The following is a 20,323-nucleotide window of genomic DNA, read 5'->3' as shown; positions in this document are numbered from 1 at the left end:
TCACGTAGCCTATGTCATGAATATGATTTTGCTTCCAAAATTGTAAATATAGCTGTAAAGGCACTTATCTAAATGCTGCCTTAAAATTATAGTAATACTAAGTAATTTATTTTAATTTAGTTTTCTTTGTATTGTGATTTTTCTGTTTGGTATCAGGTCTTTTACTTGATTATTTCTAAACACCAACAATGCCTTTGAATTTATAATGAAAGTATCTGTTGGCTTAATGATACATGGAAATAGCAAAATGATTTTTATTTTAGCCCTTTTAAAATTTGTGAAATACACATTTCTATCCTTAAGAATGTTTATTTTCTTCAGAAAAATTTCTTTAAAATTTCCCTTTTACTCAATTTGTATAAATGTCATGTAGTTTGCTGAAGCAAGTCTGTCATTTTATAGGCAAACAGGGCACAGTCAGTGGATAAAGTAGATTTTCTATTAGCATATTATAGCCAGTAATGAGAACATAAGTGTGTATTTGAATAATAATTGCTAAAACATCAGACATTGTGATTAAATAATAAAGATACCTTTTTTATTTTACTTAGTTACTTGGTAAACAGTGGTTCAGTTTTGACATTTCTAGAGTGAATTCCGTATTATTTTTTGTATTTGGTTCTGTGAATACATAATTAAATTTGGGGATAAAGCCCAGAAAAATTAGTCCATTATCCAATTTTTAATGTTTGTTGGAATTTAACACAGGTTTTCTTAACATGCCACTGGTACTTAGCTTGATTCTTAAATTACTAAAGTGCAACATGCTGAGATTACTAAATTGACATTCTTTGCAATACTTGGAACATTTCCCCACCACCACCAATTAAGTGCCTATTTTAAGCTAGTTTTTTGAGGGGGAGGACACGGGGGAGTGGTACAGTTGATTTATGAACATAGATCTAATGACCAAGGAAGTATAGAGTGCATTTTCTTTGTGAAATCGGGCACTTACCAGTTTTTCTCTGCTCCTTAATTTTATAGAGCCAGAATGAAGAATGGGGAGGTTTGTCTGAGGATATCTTATGATAAAGAGCAGTCTAAGGCTTTAGTCCCTTTGACCCCCAACTTATTTATTGGTAACTACCAAATTTACCGTTTTTGTGGCATGGATAAAATGGGGTGTTATGCAAAGACTGTTGCACGTGAGATGATTTCAAGTCCTTGCCTGATCTGTGAAGATCAAATAGTTAAAATACCGGGCGTTGGGCTTTAACCTCAGCGGTTAGATGCATGATGGTGTTGATCGGCGCTTTGAGATGTGTCAGCCTTTCTTTTTTATACTAACAGCATCATTTTGAAATTTGTGGGGGTTTTCCTTTTGAGCTTTGTTTGCTGTTGGTATTGTTTCTCACTAATCTGAGCAATGAAAAATAAGTGAGGTACCAAAAGCAAGCATTACACTCACGAATTTGCTTCTACTTCGACATGATCCACTTCATGAATAGATTCTCTTGGATTTGCAGTTGTCAGTCTGCCTCGGCTAGAAAGTGGTGCTCTGGAGAATTAGCGCTGCTAAAATTGATTTGTTTTAGTGCTGGGGCTGCATGATATAGCTTAGTACTATGCACCATCTTTGTGGAAGTAATAATAAATCTGTTGGACTGCGTAAAAATGGAAAGGTAAGAATCTTAGAAAAAGTGATCTTTAAAAATAAATCTTTTGTAACTTAAAATTATTTTAAGTAAATAAGTACTTGAGGTATTTAATGACATGCCTTTTAGTATGAAGTTTGGGGATTTTTTTAAAAATTAAAATCTTGCTTTAAGAATATTTGGGTATGCTAGTCAAACTCGAGGATGTCGTACATTGTTTTATAACAGCTAGATGTATTCAAATATATACAATAATATCATTTAACAGCAAAAAGCATTTTGATATAAATCCTCTTAGGATTTGATCTAATTAGACAAACTCCTGTGATTCCTTTGTAATTTCCACTGTTTATGTTAAAACCTTCAAGCCTAAACCTTTTAGTTTTAAATAAGGTTAAAAGCTATCAAGGCTATACTCTTATGGCAGCGTATTTTAATTTTTTTATAGGTAAACTTGATTGGGGTCTGCTAGAACAAACTGGATAAGTAAGGTTTGGTTACATTAATGTTTGAAATGGAAAGTACAGAAGGGCAGATACAAAAAAAACAGAAGGGAGAACAAATCTTGCCTTTTGTTTACATTTTATAAGAAATTCGGCCAGTGTCCTTGGTCACTGGTTTTCAGGTTGTAATCATTTTGCTGTATGTGTGTTTTTTGAGCTCTTTGTCTGCTTTTCAGAATTTTGAGGATCCCCCCCCGTTTCTTTTTTTTTTTTTAAGATTTTATTTATTTATTTGACAGAGAGAGAGACAGCCAGCGAGAGAGGGAATACAAGCAGGGGGAGTGGGAGAGGAAGAAGCAGGCTCCCAGTGGAGGAGCCTGATGTGGGGCTCGATCCCAGAATGCCAGGATCACGCCCTGAGCCAAATGCAGACGCTTAAGGACTGAGCCACCCAGGTGCCCCAGCCCCCCCCCCCCCCCCCGTTTCATTTTAACAAATTTTGAGCCCACTCTTCCTACTCTGGGCTATTTGTAATAATGAAAAGTTGGAGTAACTTAAAATCAGTAACTGTAAATCTGATTTTCAAAGATATTTGACAAGAACCCACAGTAATAAAATACATTTTTATATCATAATAGCTACATGCACATAAACTGAAAAAAATATTTTGCTAAATAATACTTTATTTCTTGTTTTAGCAATCTCACATTTTCTATTCTATTCTTTTTTTCAATGTTGATCCTGATCTACTAAATTGATTGTATGCACCCTAGGATTGGGACCTGCAAAGAGCCTATTCCTAGTTGTTGGTGATTTTTTTCTTTAAAAAGTACTTTCTGAAAAATTTCAGGGTTTGAGTTCTTTTTTCGCCTAATGACACATTCTTTAAAATTTTCTTTAGTTTCCTCTGTTACCTTTTTTAAAAATAAAAGTTCCCATTATAGAAAAATTAACAAATACAGGCAAGCACACCGGAACATAATTTTACCTACCCATCAACCAGAGACAATTAAATTAACTCAGTGGTTCTCAACTGGGGTGGGGAGTGAGGCAATTAGGCATCCTCACGGAACATTGAACAATGCCCATATTTTTGATTTTCACGACTGGCAGTGGGGTGCTTACTGGCATCTGGCAGGTGAAGACCAAGGATGGTGCTAAACACCCAGCAGTGCCCTGGACAGCCCTCCTAGAACAAGGAATTATCTCGCCTCAAGTATCAGTAGTGCTGTGGTTGCAAAACCCTGGTTTAATTTAACACAGTAGGATATATAAAGATTCCATTTACATTTATAGACTGCTACATCTTTTCAATATAATATATAGTCCAGAGTATAAATGACTTGAAATGAATCAGAAGTAGAAAGGGAAAAAAACCCCTAAGAACTGTAAAATAAGGACAAATCTACTTAATAAGAACATGTAAATGGCTATAAAAATCACCTCTGTGAGTCAACAGAATCACCTTTACTTGATAACCAGTGCCTGGAGAGATAATATGTGGTTGACTTTAGCACCTAACCCACAGCAAAGCTTGTGGGAGGTCACTTTATAATTTCATTTCCTCAACAATAACCAAATCAGTTAATGTCTGTTAAGGTGATTGAGTTTTTACCTGGAAACAGAATTGAGTATACCCTGTAGGCAATTAGAATATTTGTTTGATTTTCTGATTTCCCCATCGACCTTAGGGACTTGATAATTTTTTTTTTAGACAGGGACTAGTTTTAAATGACCAGAATTTACATGTATAGACTTTTATTATTGTACATGTAGACTTTTGTTGTTGTACTTTTGTACCTTATTAGCCTTAAAAAATGTACTTAGTACAGATCTAGAGTTTGAATATTTGAAATTCAGTGATAAAAAGAAATTCTGTTATTTTTTGAGATCCCTGACCAAATTTAAAGCATTTCACATTATCCAAATGGAAGACCTAGGCAGATACAATATGGTTACCCTAAAATATGCTTAAAACTATTTCTTTACAGTCTAAAGTTTATATTTACTAATTAATCTGCTTTTTTAATTTAAAAAGTACAATTAACTGCCAGAGAAAGTAATTTGTTCTTAGTATTTTATAACTAATAGGTTTTAGAGCAGGCCTTACAAGGTGTAGTTAAGTTATTCCCATCATTTTTAAGACAAACTTTTGAAACGTAATAGAAACAGATCAACAGCACAATAGAAAAAGCAGTAGATATAAATCACAGATGAAAGAGAAAACAAATGGCCCTTTTACATAAGGGAATGTAAATGAAAATAATGAACGAGAACCTTTTTTGCTTTGTTCTTGGATTGGCAAGGATGAGCGACCCTCTTTGCTGCTTGTAAGCACTTAAACTTATATTCCATTTTGGAGGATTAGTTTGGTGATACCTGTTAACAGTTAAATTTGTACACTTTTTTTTTTTAAGACTTTATTTATTTATTCGACAGAGTTAGAGACAGCCAGCGAGAGAGGGAACACAAGCAGGGGGAGTGGGAGAGGAAGAAGCAGGCTCATAGCGGAGGAGCCTGATGTGGGGCTCGATCCCAGAACGCCGGGATCACGCCCTGAGCCGAAGGCAGACGCTTAACCGCTATGCCACCCAGGCGCCCCAAATTTGTACACCTTTTGACCCATCAGTTAAATTTCAAGGAACTGTATCCAATAGAGACATACAAATACACTAAGATTCAGTATAATATTAAGCCACTGGAATTTATCCAAATGTTAATCAGTGGGAAATAGGTTAAGAAAATTACAGTACAGCCATACATGATACTGTTACCTGTCTGTAAAAAAAATGAGATTGATTTCTAGGTAATGATATGGAAAAATATTCAAGGTGTATCAAGTGAGAAAAGATCTAGGAGTGGGACATTAATTTACCGGCATTACCTCTAAAAATGTTTGAGGTCCCCCCCCCTTTTCTAGAAGTGTAAAACAAACCTGTATTAGAAGTATAAAATTTTAATTTTTAAATTTTTTAAATGACAAAATGAAACTGTTTGAATGGAAGAGTACACATTGTTTTGTTCCATTAGGTAAAATTAGAGTAGGATTTGCTAAAAAGAAAAGTTCCAGCCTGTAAAGTGAAGCACTTGTGTTCTCTTTTGGCCATTTTAGACACTAACCATCTGGACAACCATATTGCTCTTGCCACTCATTAATAAGTTAATGTAAAAAAAATATATCATTTGACTTTATTAGTGCCTCACAATTGTTCGTGGAATAAGACTGACACCATGAGCTGTGTCATCTAAAAGGTACCTTACAAGGGCCTCGGATTCTCTTTTATTCATTGCTAAACATAGATCTTAGTGAATTTGGACATTCTCTGGCCCTCCGGTCTTTAAGCACAAGGAATAGTGTTCCAGAGTCGAGAGTAGGGACTTTGCCACAAAATTCAGTGAGGGGCAACAAAAAGGTCCATTGTATTCTAGAACATGAAGGATAGAGGATACTACTTATAGTACAAGGAATAAGTGAAGCCCCTTCACAAGAAAAACGAGTAGAGCAGTAACTTCAAATTACACTTCTATTTATTTTTCATTAAATGTAAATTATTTGCTCTTTACACTTCTATTTATTTTTCATTAAATGTAAATTATTTGCTCTTTGAACACATTGTGTGCTAGAAAGAGAAAATCAGGAGACTAGGTTTTCAGTTTCGGATCCAATACTGGTAGTTAAGTGCTCATCTCAACAGGATTTAAGCCTTCAGATAAGTGCTAAACTTCCAGTTTCTTTATAGTTTCCCAGACTGTTTTACTTTTGAGTCATCAGCCTAGTGTGGTGAATATCTGGGAATTTTTAAGGTAACGGGGTTTGTCTTTTCTTTAGAATGTAGACAGTTTTAAGAGCAGGTGTAACTTAACTCCTCTCTCTGCTGTGTTTGTTAACCTGCACTTCCCACTACCTCTGGTTCTTTCTGTAGGGGGATTGAGAAAAAGTTCCTCTGGGTATGGAGGAAAGTTGAACATACATGGGTGTGTACCAAGGAGAAGGAATGAATGCAGAGACCAGTGAAAACCAGGAATAGAATAAAGGGGAAAGTATATTGGCAGGGTGAATGGGAATGGAGTCAAAATCATTGGTCTTAGCCAAGACGACTCTTCCTCCTGTTGGGAGGAGGTAACTGGGTAAAGCTGTAGTTTGTTTTTTCCTCCTCATTTGGATGAGTGAAATTCAGAAAGTTGTCCTTTTCTTGTCTTTGAGAAACTTATTATCTAGAGGAGAGTTGCTGGGGACAGAGGAGAAAGAGAAGAGGTAGATGATTTGAGGAAAATGCTGAGGGTTTGGAATAGACTTAGTGGCGGGGAGCAAATGAGTGACGAGAAGAAGGATTGCCCGGGATTTCAGGCCCATGTCAGGTTGAAAATAATGTCTCATCTTTATTCAAAAAATAGGTTTCCAAAGAATTGATACTAAGGGCAATTTGCAGTTTCTATTTGTGTAATACAACTGGATTAAATTTTTGTTTTCATTCTAGCCTTTATTCCCATGTAATCTAAATCACTGATGTTTTAATGTATCGAGGAACTCAGCTTTCTGGGTAGTGGAAGAGAGTAGTTCTGGTTCCACCCAGGACCCCTGTGTGTTGTGACAGACTTGACTCTCACCCTCCCCGATTCTTAATTAATTATTCCATGACTCAGAAGATGTTCTGGTGGTGTGAGGGCCCAGAATACTGGAGTTACATTCATCTACTATAGTATTTTCTTGGTATATAAGAGAAGAAATAACTTGGTTAATGTGGGTATACCTGTATCATTTAGCTTAAAATCAACCTTAAAGGTTAGGTGGTCCTTAAGGCATTTTTAGCACAACTTTTTCAGACTCTGTCTAAACTGAGAAATTATTGAAAACATGTTACAGCAACTTAAAAATGGTAAAAGAATACATTATTTGTGTGCATTTTAGGGTTTTTCTTCTTAAAGGATTTTTTCCAATGAAGAGGGTTTTCTCCCCATGAAGAATATTCTTCACAATTGATAGATGCTAATTTCTTAAGAATAATAATACCGATCATTGGCCATAAAGAATAGTTAGGCATCTCATCTACCCTTCCTTTACTGACGTAGTAAAAGGTCTGTCAGAAATGCCGGGCAATCTTGTTTGAGAATTGTTTGTTCCCTTTCCTAGTAAGTCTCTTCTGGGGAAGGACAGCGGTGTGCTCAGCCCTATTTGAGGAAACTACCTTTCTCTTTTCTTTCAGTGGGCATAAGCTGTCCATGGTTGGTTTTTCCATAGTGTGTATAAAATTAAGAGAGAAAACAAAAAAGATGAAAAGCTATAATTTTATAGTCTCAAAGAACTGGTATGTAGGTGGAAGGTTGACAGACTTAAACTTTTCTTGTTCTCTCTCCAGAAAACAGAGAATATGTATCACAGCAAGAGTTTCATTGGGTGTAAGAAAGCATACTAGGATACGTGCTGGAGTACTGACATGCATCAAAATGTAGTAGGATCTATGAATTCAGTTTGTACTTACAATTCTGTCAAGTTTGTTATATATTTTAGCATTACCTGAAAAGTCTAATTACATTAAATCCCAGGGGATAGTCCCAGTACTTCCTTTAACTGATATTTTCATAGGGAATTTTGATAATGATCCATCATTGGGATTTATAATTTATTTTTTTACACAGAGAATATTGAAATAGGTTCAGAGGTTCATTAACAAAAAAGTATTATTAAATACTGTGAAGCACTAATGTCACTGGTACAGAAATAGATAAATAGAATTCCCCTATGAAAAATGAGAGCTTCTGTAAGAAAATGAAGCATTTGGGGTTTATTACTACTATTATTTTAACTTGCTGGTTCATGCCACTATATTCTGAGTGGGGAAAAAAGGCAAAACTCTCTCTTTTTAAACTGTTTTAAGAATTATCTGAGGATTAAAATTTAAGTGGTACTTCTCAGATACTTGTGTATTTAATAGTCATTGTATAAGGGATCTGATACATATTTGAACAGTTTACATGACTTTGTAGCCTATCATTTCAAAATGCCAACTTCAATATTAAAATGAGGATATTTTACAAGCCATCAAATGAGCAGTTTTAAACTTGGAGTCACAAGCCTTTTGGCATGGGTATAATCCCTTTGATAGCCCGAAGAGCCACGGGCCCTCTTCTCAGGAAAATCTGTATGTAATTTTGCCTCTAGTTTCAGGGAGTTCTTTGAGTCCCTAGAAATCCATCTGTGGACACACTCGGGTCAGTTTAAAACCTCACCTCAGGTTACCTCGTTGATATGAGAAACCTCTATTTACATACATTTGTAGGCATAGACATTTAACAATCTTTTTGGAGAGTTCTTTAAAATCTATCCTGAGAATTATTTTAAAAAAATAATATCCTTAGTCTCAAAGGCATAGTCTCTGGAATTTTTTTTAAGCTAAGTGAACCATTAAACACCTCCATTGCTACTTAATATACCAAATGGGTGACTACTTTTCCACTTTTTCTTGGCAAAGATTTTCCTTAAGGATCTGTAGAGGAGTTTATGGTCACCTAAGGATGTAATGATTTTCATTAAGGGATTAAATTCCTTTACTTTGTGTAATAAAATCCTGACATACTTGAAGACTGGTGGGAGGTAGTATTCTAATTGAATTTTCAGTTAACTCAGCATTGACCAGACGATTTTACACTGAAAATCTTTTCAGCCTGTTAATAACAGTGCTTTTGGCTTTTGTAGGATATAGGCCATTTTGATTATCATTATATAACTTACCAACAGATGAACTGGAACTCCTAAGCACTGTTTATAAGTTAAATGTTCAGCCATAAACCAAAGAACGAAAACAAAAATTTAAGTTTCCATTTTCTGTACTGTGTACTAAACATTCTAGGAATCTGATTGTGTCTGTCAGTTTGTATACTGTGTAAGAATATGTGCATTTCTTTTGTAGCCACGTCATGAATATTTTAATGTCCCTGTGTACTAAATGACTACTCATCGTGTATGCAGAGTTTCACAGAGGAAATAGAGAGCTGATATACTTATGAAAGAAAATATCCTCAGCTTGGTGACTATCTTGTATAATAGAGCATTTCAGAAACCAGTACCTTTACAATTGTAATTGTTTTTCCTGTCCTCATTTTTCTTTTTCTGTTTTATTTTCATCCTATATGTGATCTTGATGTAGTTTATTCCTGCTCGCAACTGGCTTAATTTCTTCTTGAAATATGACCTATGAATGTTTTGAGTAGTAGTTCATCTTAAACACATACATGTCATCATTTACGAACCATCTATGATTAAAATCTTGTAAGAGAAAAATTTAGCCATCGTTAAAATGTTCACCAAAGAAAACAGCGGAAACGCAATGGCCAAATAAGTGTGGCTTGGTCTTCAAATGTTTCAGGGGAGAAAAGAAATTCTCTTTAGTGTGACTATATTACAGCCTATGTGAGCTAACGTTTTCTAATGTATCACGTAAAAGCGTATTTGGAAATAATTCCAGAAAGTAAAATCTGTACTGTTCCGTAGTATTTAAGGGTAAAACATTCACAGTTCTTAAGTTCCTGATGCCACCTTTATTCAGTGCTAGACAGTGTTGAACAGTCCTTTTCAGAGTGATCAGAAAGCTCTGTCAGAAGCCTCTGTGGCAATATCTCTTGTTTAATAAGAAGTAACCTTTTCAAAATGTTAATACTGAGTTTATATAGTTAAAATTCTAATACTCAATTTAAATACTAATATTTTTACTAGTTATGGTTTTATAATATATATTAAGTCTTCATTTAAATACTTACGATTTGTTAACTATGGTTTTATTTTAAGACTTCTAATATTGATCGTTATTGTGTATACTTTTAATGAAACATGCAACTTATTTTACTGTAAAAGGAAAAGTACCAAATAATTCACTGTTCGTATCTAGAGAGTTTAAAAGCCTAAGTTATCATTAAACAAATTCAGAAGACACTCAAACAGGTTTACCACTGAAAGACGACCTATGAAAATGTAGATTAGGCAGGTATGCAGAGCAGTTCTTTCCATTCTCTATGTCCTGCATTACATTTGAAGCACCTGGGTGGGCTATCAAATGAGAAACTTACCATTATACATTGAAAGCATTGGGAAACATTGGTCTTTCATTTCCATTTTTTTCCCTTTGTCCCTCCCCCCACCCTGCAAGATGTTATTCATCTGGTTTTAATGCTGAATATGCATTGTCTCCTGCCGGTTTGCTTTGGATGCTATGCTGTGTGCTGAGCTGTAACCAGATGTTGCTTCTTTTGTTATTTGTATACAGCTGCTTGCTTTCAATTCGTAGATTCTGAAATCGCTTTTCTTGCACGTCTAAAATAAAAGTATTGCATGTACTTTGTCTCATGTGAATGACTTTTTTTCTTCTCCATCCCTTTGGACAAATAATATCTTTTATATTTTGGTTTTTCCAGGTAATTTTATTAAATCGTATAAAAAACACCAAAAGTGGCTAAGCTGGCAATCTGTTAAGTGTACAGTTCAGTACTGTTAAGTATATTCACAGTGTCGTGCAATTGACGTCCAGAAATTTTTCCTCCTGTGAAACAAACTGTATCCATTAAACAACTTTCCATTTCCCCTTCCCCCAGCCCTTGGTAACCACCATTCACATTGTTTCTATGGCCGTGACTACTTCCGCTACTACTTCTTGTCGGTAATTTTGAGCTACAATTTCAGTGTCAACATGGGAAGATCACGTTTTATACTATGGACACAATTTGTAAAAGAAACTAATGTACTATTTGTACAAGTCTCAAGGAGTAAAATGTATAAATGATTCCTTTAAACCAGGACTTTTAGAAAGTACACATTTTAAATAATGCATATTTGACAAGTAACATGCTTCTCTTCATGAAATGCTATATAGGATTGCAGGCAGTGAGCACATAGGGGAAATCTGACCAGCTCCAGGGAATAGAATGGGAGACATTTTTACATGGATAGCGAAGAATGTTAGCTGTATAGAATTCAGTGTAGGCATCTTTTAATAAATGCATTAAAGGTTACATGGTGTTTTTAAGAACTATTGAACATTACAACTGACCTATGAACAATGAGGGGGTTAGGAGCACTGACCCTCCCAGGCAGTTGAAAACTCACATAGAACATTTGACTCCCCACAAACTTAATAGCCTACTGTTGACTGGAAGCCTTACCGATAACCTAAACATTCCATTAACACATCTTTTGTATATGTATTATATACTGTATTCCTAAAATACGCTGGAGGAAAAAAATGTTAAGAAAATCCTAAGGAAAATACACTTACAGTACTGTATAGTAAAAAGTCTCTGTATAAATGGACCTGTACAGTTCAAATCCGTGTTGTTCAAGGGTTAAATGCAAATGATTATTTTTAAATTGTTCCAAGATGTATGCGGTTCAGATGTCAGTATATTTAATGTTTAAGGCTAAACATACATCAAAGAGACTGGTTTATTACATCATTCTTGGGAGTGTTGCATCTTTTTCATCAGACTTACTTTAAAAACTCTATCATGAAAACTCAGCTTCAACACCTGTAACTCAATACTCATAGTAATATGCTTGTGTCATCCATCTCCCCTCCACCTCCATTTTGGCCTCAGGGTTTTAAAGCAAGCCCTGGACATCATTTCATCTTCGATATTTCAGTATGTATCAAGAGACTGAAGTACCACACCCCCCAAAATTAACAGTAACTCCTAATATCTTGTTCCCGGTTCAATTTTTCCTAACTGCCTGAAAATTGCATTTCTATAATTGGTTTGTTAGAACCAGATTCCCAAAAAGGCTCACACTGTATCTGGTTGATGCCTCTTGAGTCTTCTCACCTTCAACAACTCCCCTGCTTTTCGTCCCTGCCATTTTTTTTTTCTCTTTAACCGAGTCACCCATGCTGTAGAATGTCCTCCATTCTGTATTTGGTGGATTGTAATCTTGTGGCAATGTTTAACTTGTTTGCCTATCCCCCATATATATTTTGATGTACCCTGGTTAGGCTGAGGTTTGATGTGGGGAGCGAGGGCAAGAATACTTCATAAGATAACCTTTCTTCACCAAAGCCGATTTTTACCCATTTTTCATTAGTAAACAAACCTACTAAAACTTGTGAACTTTATACAGAGTTGGTTTATAATATTTTATTTAGTACTGAATGCTAAATACCTTCATGTAGGTAGGTCTCAATCGTGTAATGTTATCAATTAACAGTTTTTGAGCACTTTCTAGAAGTCAGGCACTAAGCCTTCTCTCCCTTAAATGTCTAGTATGAAGGTAAGTATTGTGATCCTTGTTTTCCAAATCAGGAAACAGGCTAGTGTTTAATTTACTTACGATTAAATTACATTAACCATGTGATGCTTTACATACAATTAAATCTAATGTATGGATTTACAGTTTTTTTTTCTTTTCCTTGTTTTTTGCTGTACCACAATTAGGATGCAAAAGTAAGTTATTATTGGATACTAAAAATTGCATTTTCTCCATTAAATTATCATATGCCTTTTAATTACAAAATTGTTGCAAGTAATACCTGATTTTGACCTTGGGTCCTGTTTTGTGATGTGCAAAATCAGCCGCTTTGGAATTATTTTTTTCTAGATACGCCTGCTTTGTTTTGTCTTCCTTTGATATTTAAAAATGAGTATTGGTTGTGGCATAAGACAAAAATGCCTTTGGTCCTAGAGGACTCTTTGTAGTATATCGCCTCCATTGAAGGCACCCTGGGAGGCTGGGAAGGTGAGGTTCTGCAGCCGTGCTGCTGGGGACAGTTAAGTCAAAAACTGAGCAAAAAACGCAGAGGAAGACATTTCTATAAATACATGTGACCTAAAGGGGGGGGGAAGCATGGAAAACAAAATTATGTGAAGATTGGGGAGAACTCTGGGTTTTCCCTGTTTTTTATTTAGGGGAGACTTTTAACACTAACTTACCTTTCCTGTAGCTAATTCGATAGCAGTGATTTCCTAAATTGCCAGTGGGTTTGCCTGCTTTTTGTGTGACAGCAATGGTACTCAGCACATTGGTAGGTAATCAGTGGGTATTTAATGCATGCTGAAAATATCCTTCTGTGGTCTCTGACGTTGGGGCGCAAAACCGTAAATAACCACCTGCTGTCAGCATTCGAATGTGCCCAAACCAATGACCTGCTTGCATTGTTCTCTGAAACTTGCACATCCCTCCGTGTTAATTTCACATTCTCCAGCCTCCCCGAATCTGCTTACCAGAGTCTCACATTTTCCCTCCACAGGAAGCTGAAACCCCACGTAGTGTTCTTGAAGAAATTGGACTGACATAACTCTCCTCCCTTGTTGATGACTTCTTGTGGCATTTCACACACTGTAGATGGTCACTGCCTTCATGTCCATGTTAGCTAATGGTATAAGATGACGTCTTGTCAGTATTACTGTTTTGCTAAGCTGCTTCATTCAGGCCTACACAAAGTTTTTTTTTTTAAAGGGAACTTTGGTTAATCAAGTAATAACTTAAGGGACTTAAATACAAATTAGAATGATGCAGAAAAAGAATGGTACCTTTTCTGGATATTTTAAAGTTTATAGATCTGTTTCTCTCAATCTAATCATGCGTCTATGAGAATGACACAATCAGGTAATATACATTCATTAATTACCGTCTTTGGCAAAGGAAACTGTTAAATTATAATATGAAACCTGGTTTTATGAAACCAAAGACTAGTGTGTAGCATTTCAGCATATATGAGAATAAAGGGAATCGATACTCACATATCAAATGAATTAAAACGTAACTGTTTGAGACTTAAAAAAAAAAAACCAAATTTACGCCAAAGACCCTTATTGGAAACTACATACTTAAAGGGAATACACAAAGGACTAAATTAAAATGATGTGTTTTACACTAAAAATAAAGTGTTTACACTTTCTCTGGCATTCCAAACCGGGGTTGAGGAACAGAGTATCGGCTGTTTAATAGTGAGCACGTTATTTTTAAGGCCAAGGAACATTCAATTCCTGAGACAGATTGTTTTTGTGGTCATAACCATTTAGTGACTTAGATGGTTTTTGATGCCCCCAAATAAAAACGGAAACATTGACTTACCGGAATTCTTCATAACGGTATCTTACGGTAAATATGTTCCTCTCTTCACAAAGTGTTGCTTAAGTCATTGTTTAAAGCACGAATATTCCTCCTGCGGTGCTTGTTACGGCCAAATTTATTTTGCTTCCCTCCACTTACAAGTGCTGCAAACTTTAGGGCAGCTTCCTTCCCTTCCATGGCAATGCCTAGTTATCAGAAATCTTATAAAAGCAGACACCACGTTTCATGTAAAAGAGTTGAATGAGGTAAAATGACATCAGTGGGCCCTGTATTCTTTAAGGCTGTACAGTTGTTTCGATGTCACTTTTATACATACTTGTGTGTATGTAAACATGTCTTCATGGTTTACACTTTCATTTGTATCTGCTGGGCTGGAATAAGCTTTGTTGTGATTGTGACCAGTACATATTCAGGCCATGTTAGCACTATCACATCACCAATTAGTTGTAATAAATGTTCAACGTACACCACTGTAGTGTGTTTTTATCTTTCTCTTTGCAAAAGTTTGTCAGACTATGGGGGAGCTGCTGAAAGAATTTTAAATTTTTCTCAGTAAAATGTCGAAAATTCACCTCCATTTGAAGGTGGATGCTAAAAGCACACACAAGGTAAATGACGGAAGATATAAGGAGTTTTCAGGTACTTCAAGCTCACTAAAAATAATGTGGCTTCCATGCTGAGAGCTTATCTACACATTTATTTTCAATCAATAAATGCCGCTTTTAAAACCTTGATGCAGTTAACGTTTCTGCTTTCTGAAGAAGCAACTCTCATTACTCCAGGTAATCAAAGGTATTGCAAATCAACTGGATCACCCCCCCCCCAACGCCCCCAACCGCTCCGAACTGGAGGTGCTAGCAGGTAAATGAACTGGTATTTGCAAACTAGCCCCTAATATAAACAGCAACTCAAAGCTTTGGTTATCATGATAGTTAAGGGACCTCTTACTAGCTGCACATGGGAAATATTACATACTAAAGGATATTAAAGAACAAGACATCAACTACCATCAAGTTTCTAGTCTGCTAAAAAGATACTTGCAGACAGGGGTAGTCTCCAACACTCATCTGGTTTATTCACTGAAAACAGGCCTGATGGGCTTCTGCTGGCACTGTAGAGCTGGAATGTTTAAATCATAAATAGTGATCAGGTTATAAGTTTAAAAAACATTAATACATTTAAGTTCAAGATGGACACTTACCAAGATAATGAACCAGTCAACTGGTTTAAAACTGCTCTGTCCCTCCCTCCACACCGCAGTGCCCGTGAATGCTGGAGGGGAAAGACCCCATCATCTCATTACACCTTGAGCACAAGCTGGTGTTTACCCTATTTTGTCCTCCATGATCGATGAAGGCTATTCAGCTCGGAATACCACCTTTAATTATGTGTATCTCGGCTGTATTTAGGGAAGTACTGAAAAATACTGGATTTAGGGATACTTACTCAGCATTAGTGAATCCAGTAGGTAATTAGAAAATTTTCAATCATTTTTAGGGTAAAGCAGGCATTTAAAGTTGAACAAGTCAATTTTTAAAGTAAAATGATTTCTGGACCATACTTCCTTTTATAGGCTACATACTAAGAACTCTCATTTCAACAGATAACCACTCACTCAGAAATCCCAATCTTAAAATTTCTTTCCCTGTTAGCTTCAATACTTTGTGCATCCTTAAGCCCTTATTTCCACATCCTAAATTGCCAAAAGCCACATACTCTAAAAGGTTACAAAGAAAATTAAAAACATATAAGGAAGTATAAGAGCATCTTTTCTTTTTTATGATCTGAAGACCAAGAATGATATTTTTTTGCCTTAAGCCTTTTTTTTTAAACAGAAATTTCTCTGACCACTTTTTTAATGAGAATTGCTTTAACACTAAGCAGATTCAGTGGCAGTGACCCTAATTTCCCAGAAAATGACAAAAATAAGACTTACCTCTATATAAACAGCTCCCCAACACACTATAAAAAAGATGAAGCCCTTAACGGAAAACCTCCAGCTGAGAAGGGGCTGTGAATATGGGACAGGATGGAGAGGAAATAAACTGACTTTAAAACAAAAGGAATTTCAAAGTCAAAAAGCTGCTCAGCTATTGCATGTAGAAAAACCCAAGAGATTATTAGTAAAGGGCAAACAACCAAACCTCACAGCCATCAAATACAGAAGTGTCTGGCTCAGCCAATACACAGAGAAACAAACAGCTGAACATCAAATTTACCAAACCGGCAAAGATTAACTTGGTGGCGTGGGAATAGCAAAACTCACTGTTGAGAGAGTACATTTTCTGTAGCTTTTCTGGAGGGCAATTTGGAAACACGTCAGGAGTCCTATCTCTTGATGTAATAGAGTTTATCCTAAGGAAAAGGTCAGAAATGTGTGAAGGTATTTAAGGAAATCCACAACAGGACTGTTTATAGCACTGGATTCTTTAATAGTGTAAAATTAAAGGTAATTTAAAATCCAACAATAGGGATATGGTTGAATAAACGGGTAGGTCCATGCTGTGCAGTGAGAAAAAGAAGAGGAGGCTTGATGAAATAGGAGATTTTGCATAGGAAAAAAAAAAAAAAGCATTTTCAGCTGCAGCCATATATGATCTTTGTGTAAAAAAACACGTGTACACACGCAGAAGAAGAAAAAAAAGACGTAAGCAATGCTCCCGTGTTAACATTATCACTAAGGGTTAGGGTTACAGGTGATTTCCATGTTATCTGTACATTTTAGGTTTTCTAGGTTTTCTATACTAAACACACTGATTATCAGAGAATAAAAGCATTTTTAAATAGGGTTCTGCCAGACTTGCTAACCATCGAGCTCGGAGCCCTCTACTACCCAAGCAGGAAGCAGCCATCATAAATAAGATCTACAGTCATTTAGGAACAAAGTACGTTTATTTGCATTTGGGACTCTGAAGAGTTCTGTCTCTGCTGCCTGACCTCCTCCTGCCGCGACTCCTGGACCTAGAGGAGCTCTGGCTCCGGCTGCCCCGGGCCCGGCTGCGGTCCCTTTTTCTTCCTCTACTTCGTGAACTGTGCCTCTCACGACTCTTTGACATGTGTTTGTGAGACTTCTTCCCCCGGTGACTGCTTCTCCTTTTCCTCTCCGCTTCCCCGTTTCTCTTGTAGGAGTGGGAGGGACTAGGGCTCCGTCTCCTCCTGGGCCTCCCATAGTACTCATCGTGGTGGCCCGTCCTCTCTCTCCTCTCCGAGCCCTTACCAAAGGAGGAGCCAGTCCGATCGGGAGACAGGTAGATGTCTCTGTTAGCTTCCCAAAACTCATTGTTGGGATTCCTGAACACATGGAGAAAGTTGCAGTGTTTTCCTCGCGGGCACTGTTGTATCTCAAACAAACCTGCAACGGCACAGTGAGGAAACAGCATTTACTGCTGGCACTTTATCCTTTTTAGAGGGTACACTGCCGACGTTCGGACGCGACAGACCTATCTCCTCCTGCGCATTATTTCAAAGCGGCTTATATGTAAATTGAATGTCATAGCTCTGGTTCCCGGAATTTCAAAAATACTCAGATGCTCTAACAAACAGCACCATGAACGGTAACAAATCAGAAGTTTTCATTCAGCCGAGAAGGCTGTTCCCCGACCGGATGAGGGTGCGGAGTGCAACCGAACAAATGGTGACCACATCGGGGGTTATTTAGGGTTTCACCCTTCCACAGATGGACAGTGTTGAGCCCTACTTAACGCTGAAGAACCAGCCCTTGGGAGTCCCTGTGACAGGGTGCTCTGACAGCATGGTGGTGGCAGGACAGGACTAGTGGCCAAAAGAGAGCCTATCAGAAGTGGAGCACTCGATATTTTCTTTAAGAAGAAGATGGTAAACACTGGCCTAGTGCTTTTAAATTTACCAAGTACTTTTAATATGGAAGATTTTGTCACAGGTGAAATCTATTTGAACAACTTAGAGATCCTCCTGAGGCTTTCAAACTTTTGTTTTTAAAGTCTGTAAATTCGCCAAATACGTAAAACAGTTAAAAGTGAAATACCTCCATGCCACACATTATATACAAAAAGTCAAAATCGATCGGAGTCCTAAATATAAGACATGAAACCATACAACTCTTTGAGGAAGACGTACAAGTAAAATCTTCACGACACTGGGCTGAGCAATGGATTCTTAGGTATGACACCAAAAGTACAAGCAAAAAAACAAAACAAAAACCAAAGCTAGATAGATAAAATGGATTTTATCAAGATTATAAACTTTTGTACTTCACAGGACACCATCAAAGTGAACAGACAACCCACAGAACGGGAGAAAACATTTGCAATCATATCTCCGATAAGAGGCTTGTCCGTAGAACAGATCAAGCACTCTTACAGCCCAATAATAAAAAGACAACCTAATTAACAATAGGCAAAGTATCTAAATAGACATCTCTCCAAGGAAGATACACAAATGGCCAATGAGGACACACAAAAAATGCTCAACATCATTAGTCACTAGGGAAAATAACAAAGCTGTTATTTTAAAAAAATAAGCAAAATAGTCTGCTGCGGGGGGGGGGGGCAATGTCAAACTCAGAAGTACCTCACTGAAAACACACTGGATTCCCAGGAACTGACAAAAATAACCTCCCTCAGGGAAAAAACAGTACCATCTCTTTCAGCCCACAAGCTTTCAAATTTCAGGCATAATGGTTCTTCTGCTTTTCAAAGCAAGGATCCTAAACTCTTTTTTTTCCCTTCAATAAATGGTTTTTAAGTGACAGCATCCATTAAGACCAGGCTGCCAAAGATAAAGACTTCGTAAATTATAGATTTTTTAAATAAGAGGTTTTAAGCAGGCAAGTGTAAAGCCCAGAAAAGTAATGGGTAAGAAAAGTGCTCCCCTAAGGCATGGAGAGTTCCAGCTCTTTGCTTCCGGAGTCATGCAACAATAAATAGTTTGGCTAAGCCCAGCGGACAGAAATAAAAAAAATAATGAGGCCTTCAAAATTGTTGGCTACTCAAAGGACTGACTCATGTCTTGATTCAGCGGCCACAGTCTGATGAGTCAGTCTGACTAAATGTGCCCTGACCGGATCCTACAGCTATAATCAGTCTCCACTGCACAAAGCATGTCTTTCAAGCAAGGCAGGAAATGTTATAATGTTTTAGGTGGTAAGGATGGCAGAACATTCATTAGGGATAAAGATGGGGGGAAAAAACCCAGCTTGAGTGAGGGGAGCCTATGAGGAGAGATCACTTCCGGTCCTGCAACAAGGAAAAAAGGTGGCTTCCCACAAACACAACTCCTCAGGCTTCCTGAAGTTTCAAAGCCCAGGACAGAGGATGAGAAGATGGGAATTCTAGCCCCAACTCTATCGCTGATACACTGTTACCTCAGTCACCTCCTCCATGAAGTGACCCACAAGGTCTATTACAGATCGAAAATGTGAGCTTCTTTATATAACGACCTCTGCTCAGCTAGTCCGTGAGGCAAAAGCTTATGTTTCACCCCTTTAAAGGATTCTTTTTTGGGGGTGCCTGGGTGGCTCAGTCGGTTGAGCATCTGACTCTTGATCTCAGGGACGTGAGTTCAAGCCCTGCACTGAACTTTAAAAAAAAAAAAAAATTTTTTTTTCCCCCTTAAGAATGTCCCTTTACACAACAGTGGAACCACTGGGGTAAAATCATTGTGTTGTATTTTACCACAAATTGCCATTTTCCATCGGGTCACTGGGCAGAATTCGCACTGAAGCTGCCGTCCCGCGTACCACCGGCCATTAAACAGAGAAAGGGCAGCTTGGCATTCTTCTTCCCTTTAAAAAAAGCCACAAATTAAAGGATGCCTTTTACGGTAACTTCCTATTACACAGATGACCCCTACTGTTAATTAACCTTTTTATTAGTTTACCGTAGGACCACCAAGTTCACTGCTTTTGTACTAGGGAGTCCTCATGAGGGCATTCAAGGGCGTGAAGCTCACCACGTATTCAGGAATGCTTTTTACCAACCCTGCCCAAGGTTCCGAAGCATGGAAATCAGCCTGAGTCAAAGCTGCTTGAACCAAAAGCCGGGACCATTAAAAATGCAGCAGTGTTTACCATTGTCAGAGCCTCTCCTTTCTTAGCTAGGATTGCTATTTCTCTTATTACAATGGTTAGTTTAACCCATTAGCCAGAGCATGGCCCAGACAAACAGCAGGAGAATCAGAAATGATATACCAACTGCTGTGTTAGGGGCCAAACGCACACCGAGATTACATGGGGCTTCCATTTCTGGCTCTTTCAA

The 20,323-nt window shown here is 37.2% G+C and overlaps 2 protein-coding genes across 7 annotated transcripts in view; one reads left to right on the top strand and one right to left on the bottom strand.

Annotated features, from left to right (window-relative positions):
- Positions 1-14,557, top strand: part of AP1S2 (adaptor related protein complex 1 subunit sigma 2) — a 28,965-nt gene extending 14,408 nt beyond the window's left edge. Inside the window, exons 5-6 of one of the 5 annotated variants that reach the window (XR_006407916.3) lie at positions 985-1,079; positions 13,264-14,557. Coding sequence is in view for 4 of the 5 variants with exons in the window: in XM_026480277.4 (XP_026336062.1) it covers positions 7,396-7,452 (57 nt within the window). In the remaining variant the exon portion in view is untranslated. The other 4 variants (XM_026480278.4, XM_026480279.4, XM_026480277.4 and 1 more) reach the window with 4 other exon arrangements.
- Positions 14,558-16,963: 2,406 nt separating this feature from the next.
- ZRSR2 (zinc finger CCCH-type, RNA binding motif and serine/arginine rich 2) overlaps positions 16,964-20,323 on the bottom strand; it is a 28,200-nt gene continuing 24,840 nt past the window's right edge. For both annotated transcript variants that reach the window (XM_026480273.4, XM_026480274.4), the window contains exons 10-11: positions 19,742-19,851; positions 16,964-17,442 (exon numbers count right to left, since the gene is read on the bottom strand). In XM_026480273.4, coding sequence (XP_026336058.1) covers positions 16,982-17,442; positions 19,742-19,851 — 571 coding nt within the window. In that variant the 3' untranslated portion in view covers positions 16,964-16,981. The remainder of the gene's footprint in view (positions 17,443-19,741; positions 19,852-20,323) is intronic.

This window comes from Ursus arctos, chromosome X (genome assembly GCF_023065955.2).
Source record: "Ursus arctos isolate Adak ecotype North America chromosome X, UrsArc2.0, whole genome shotgun sequence".
Lineage (NCBI taxonomy): Eukaryota > Metazoa > Chordata > Mammalia > Carnivora > Ursidae > Ursus > Ursus arctos.
Note: the sequence above shows the minus strand (reverse complement) of the source record. Positions and strands in the feature narration are given on the sequence as shown.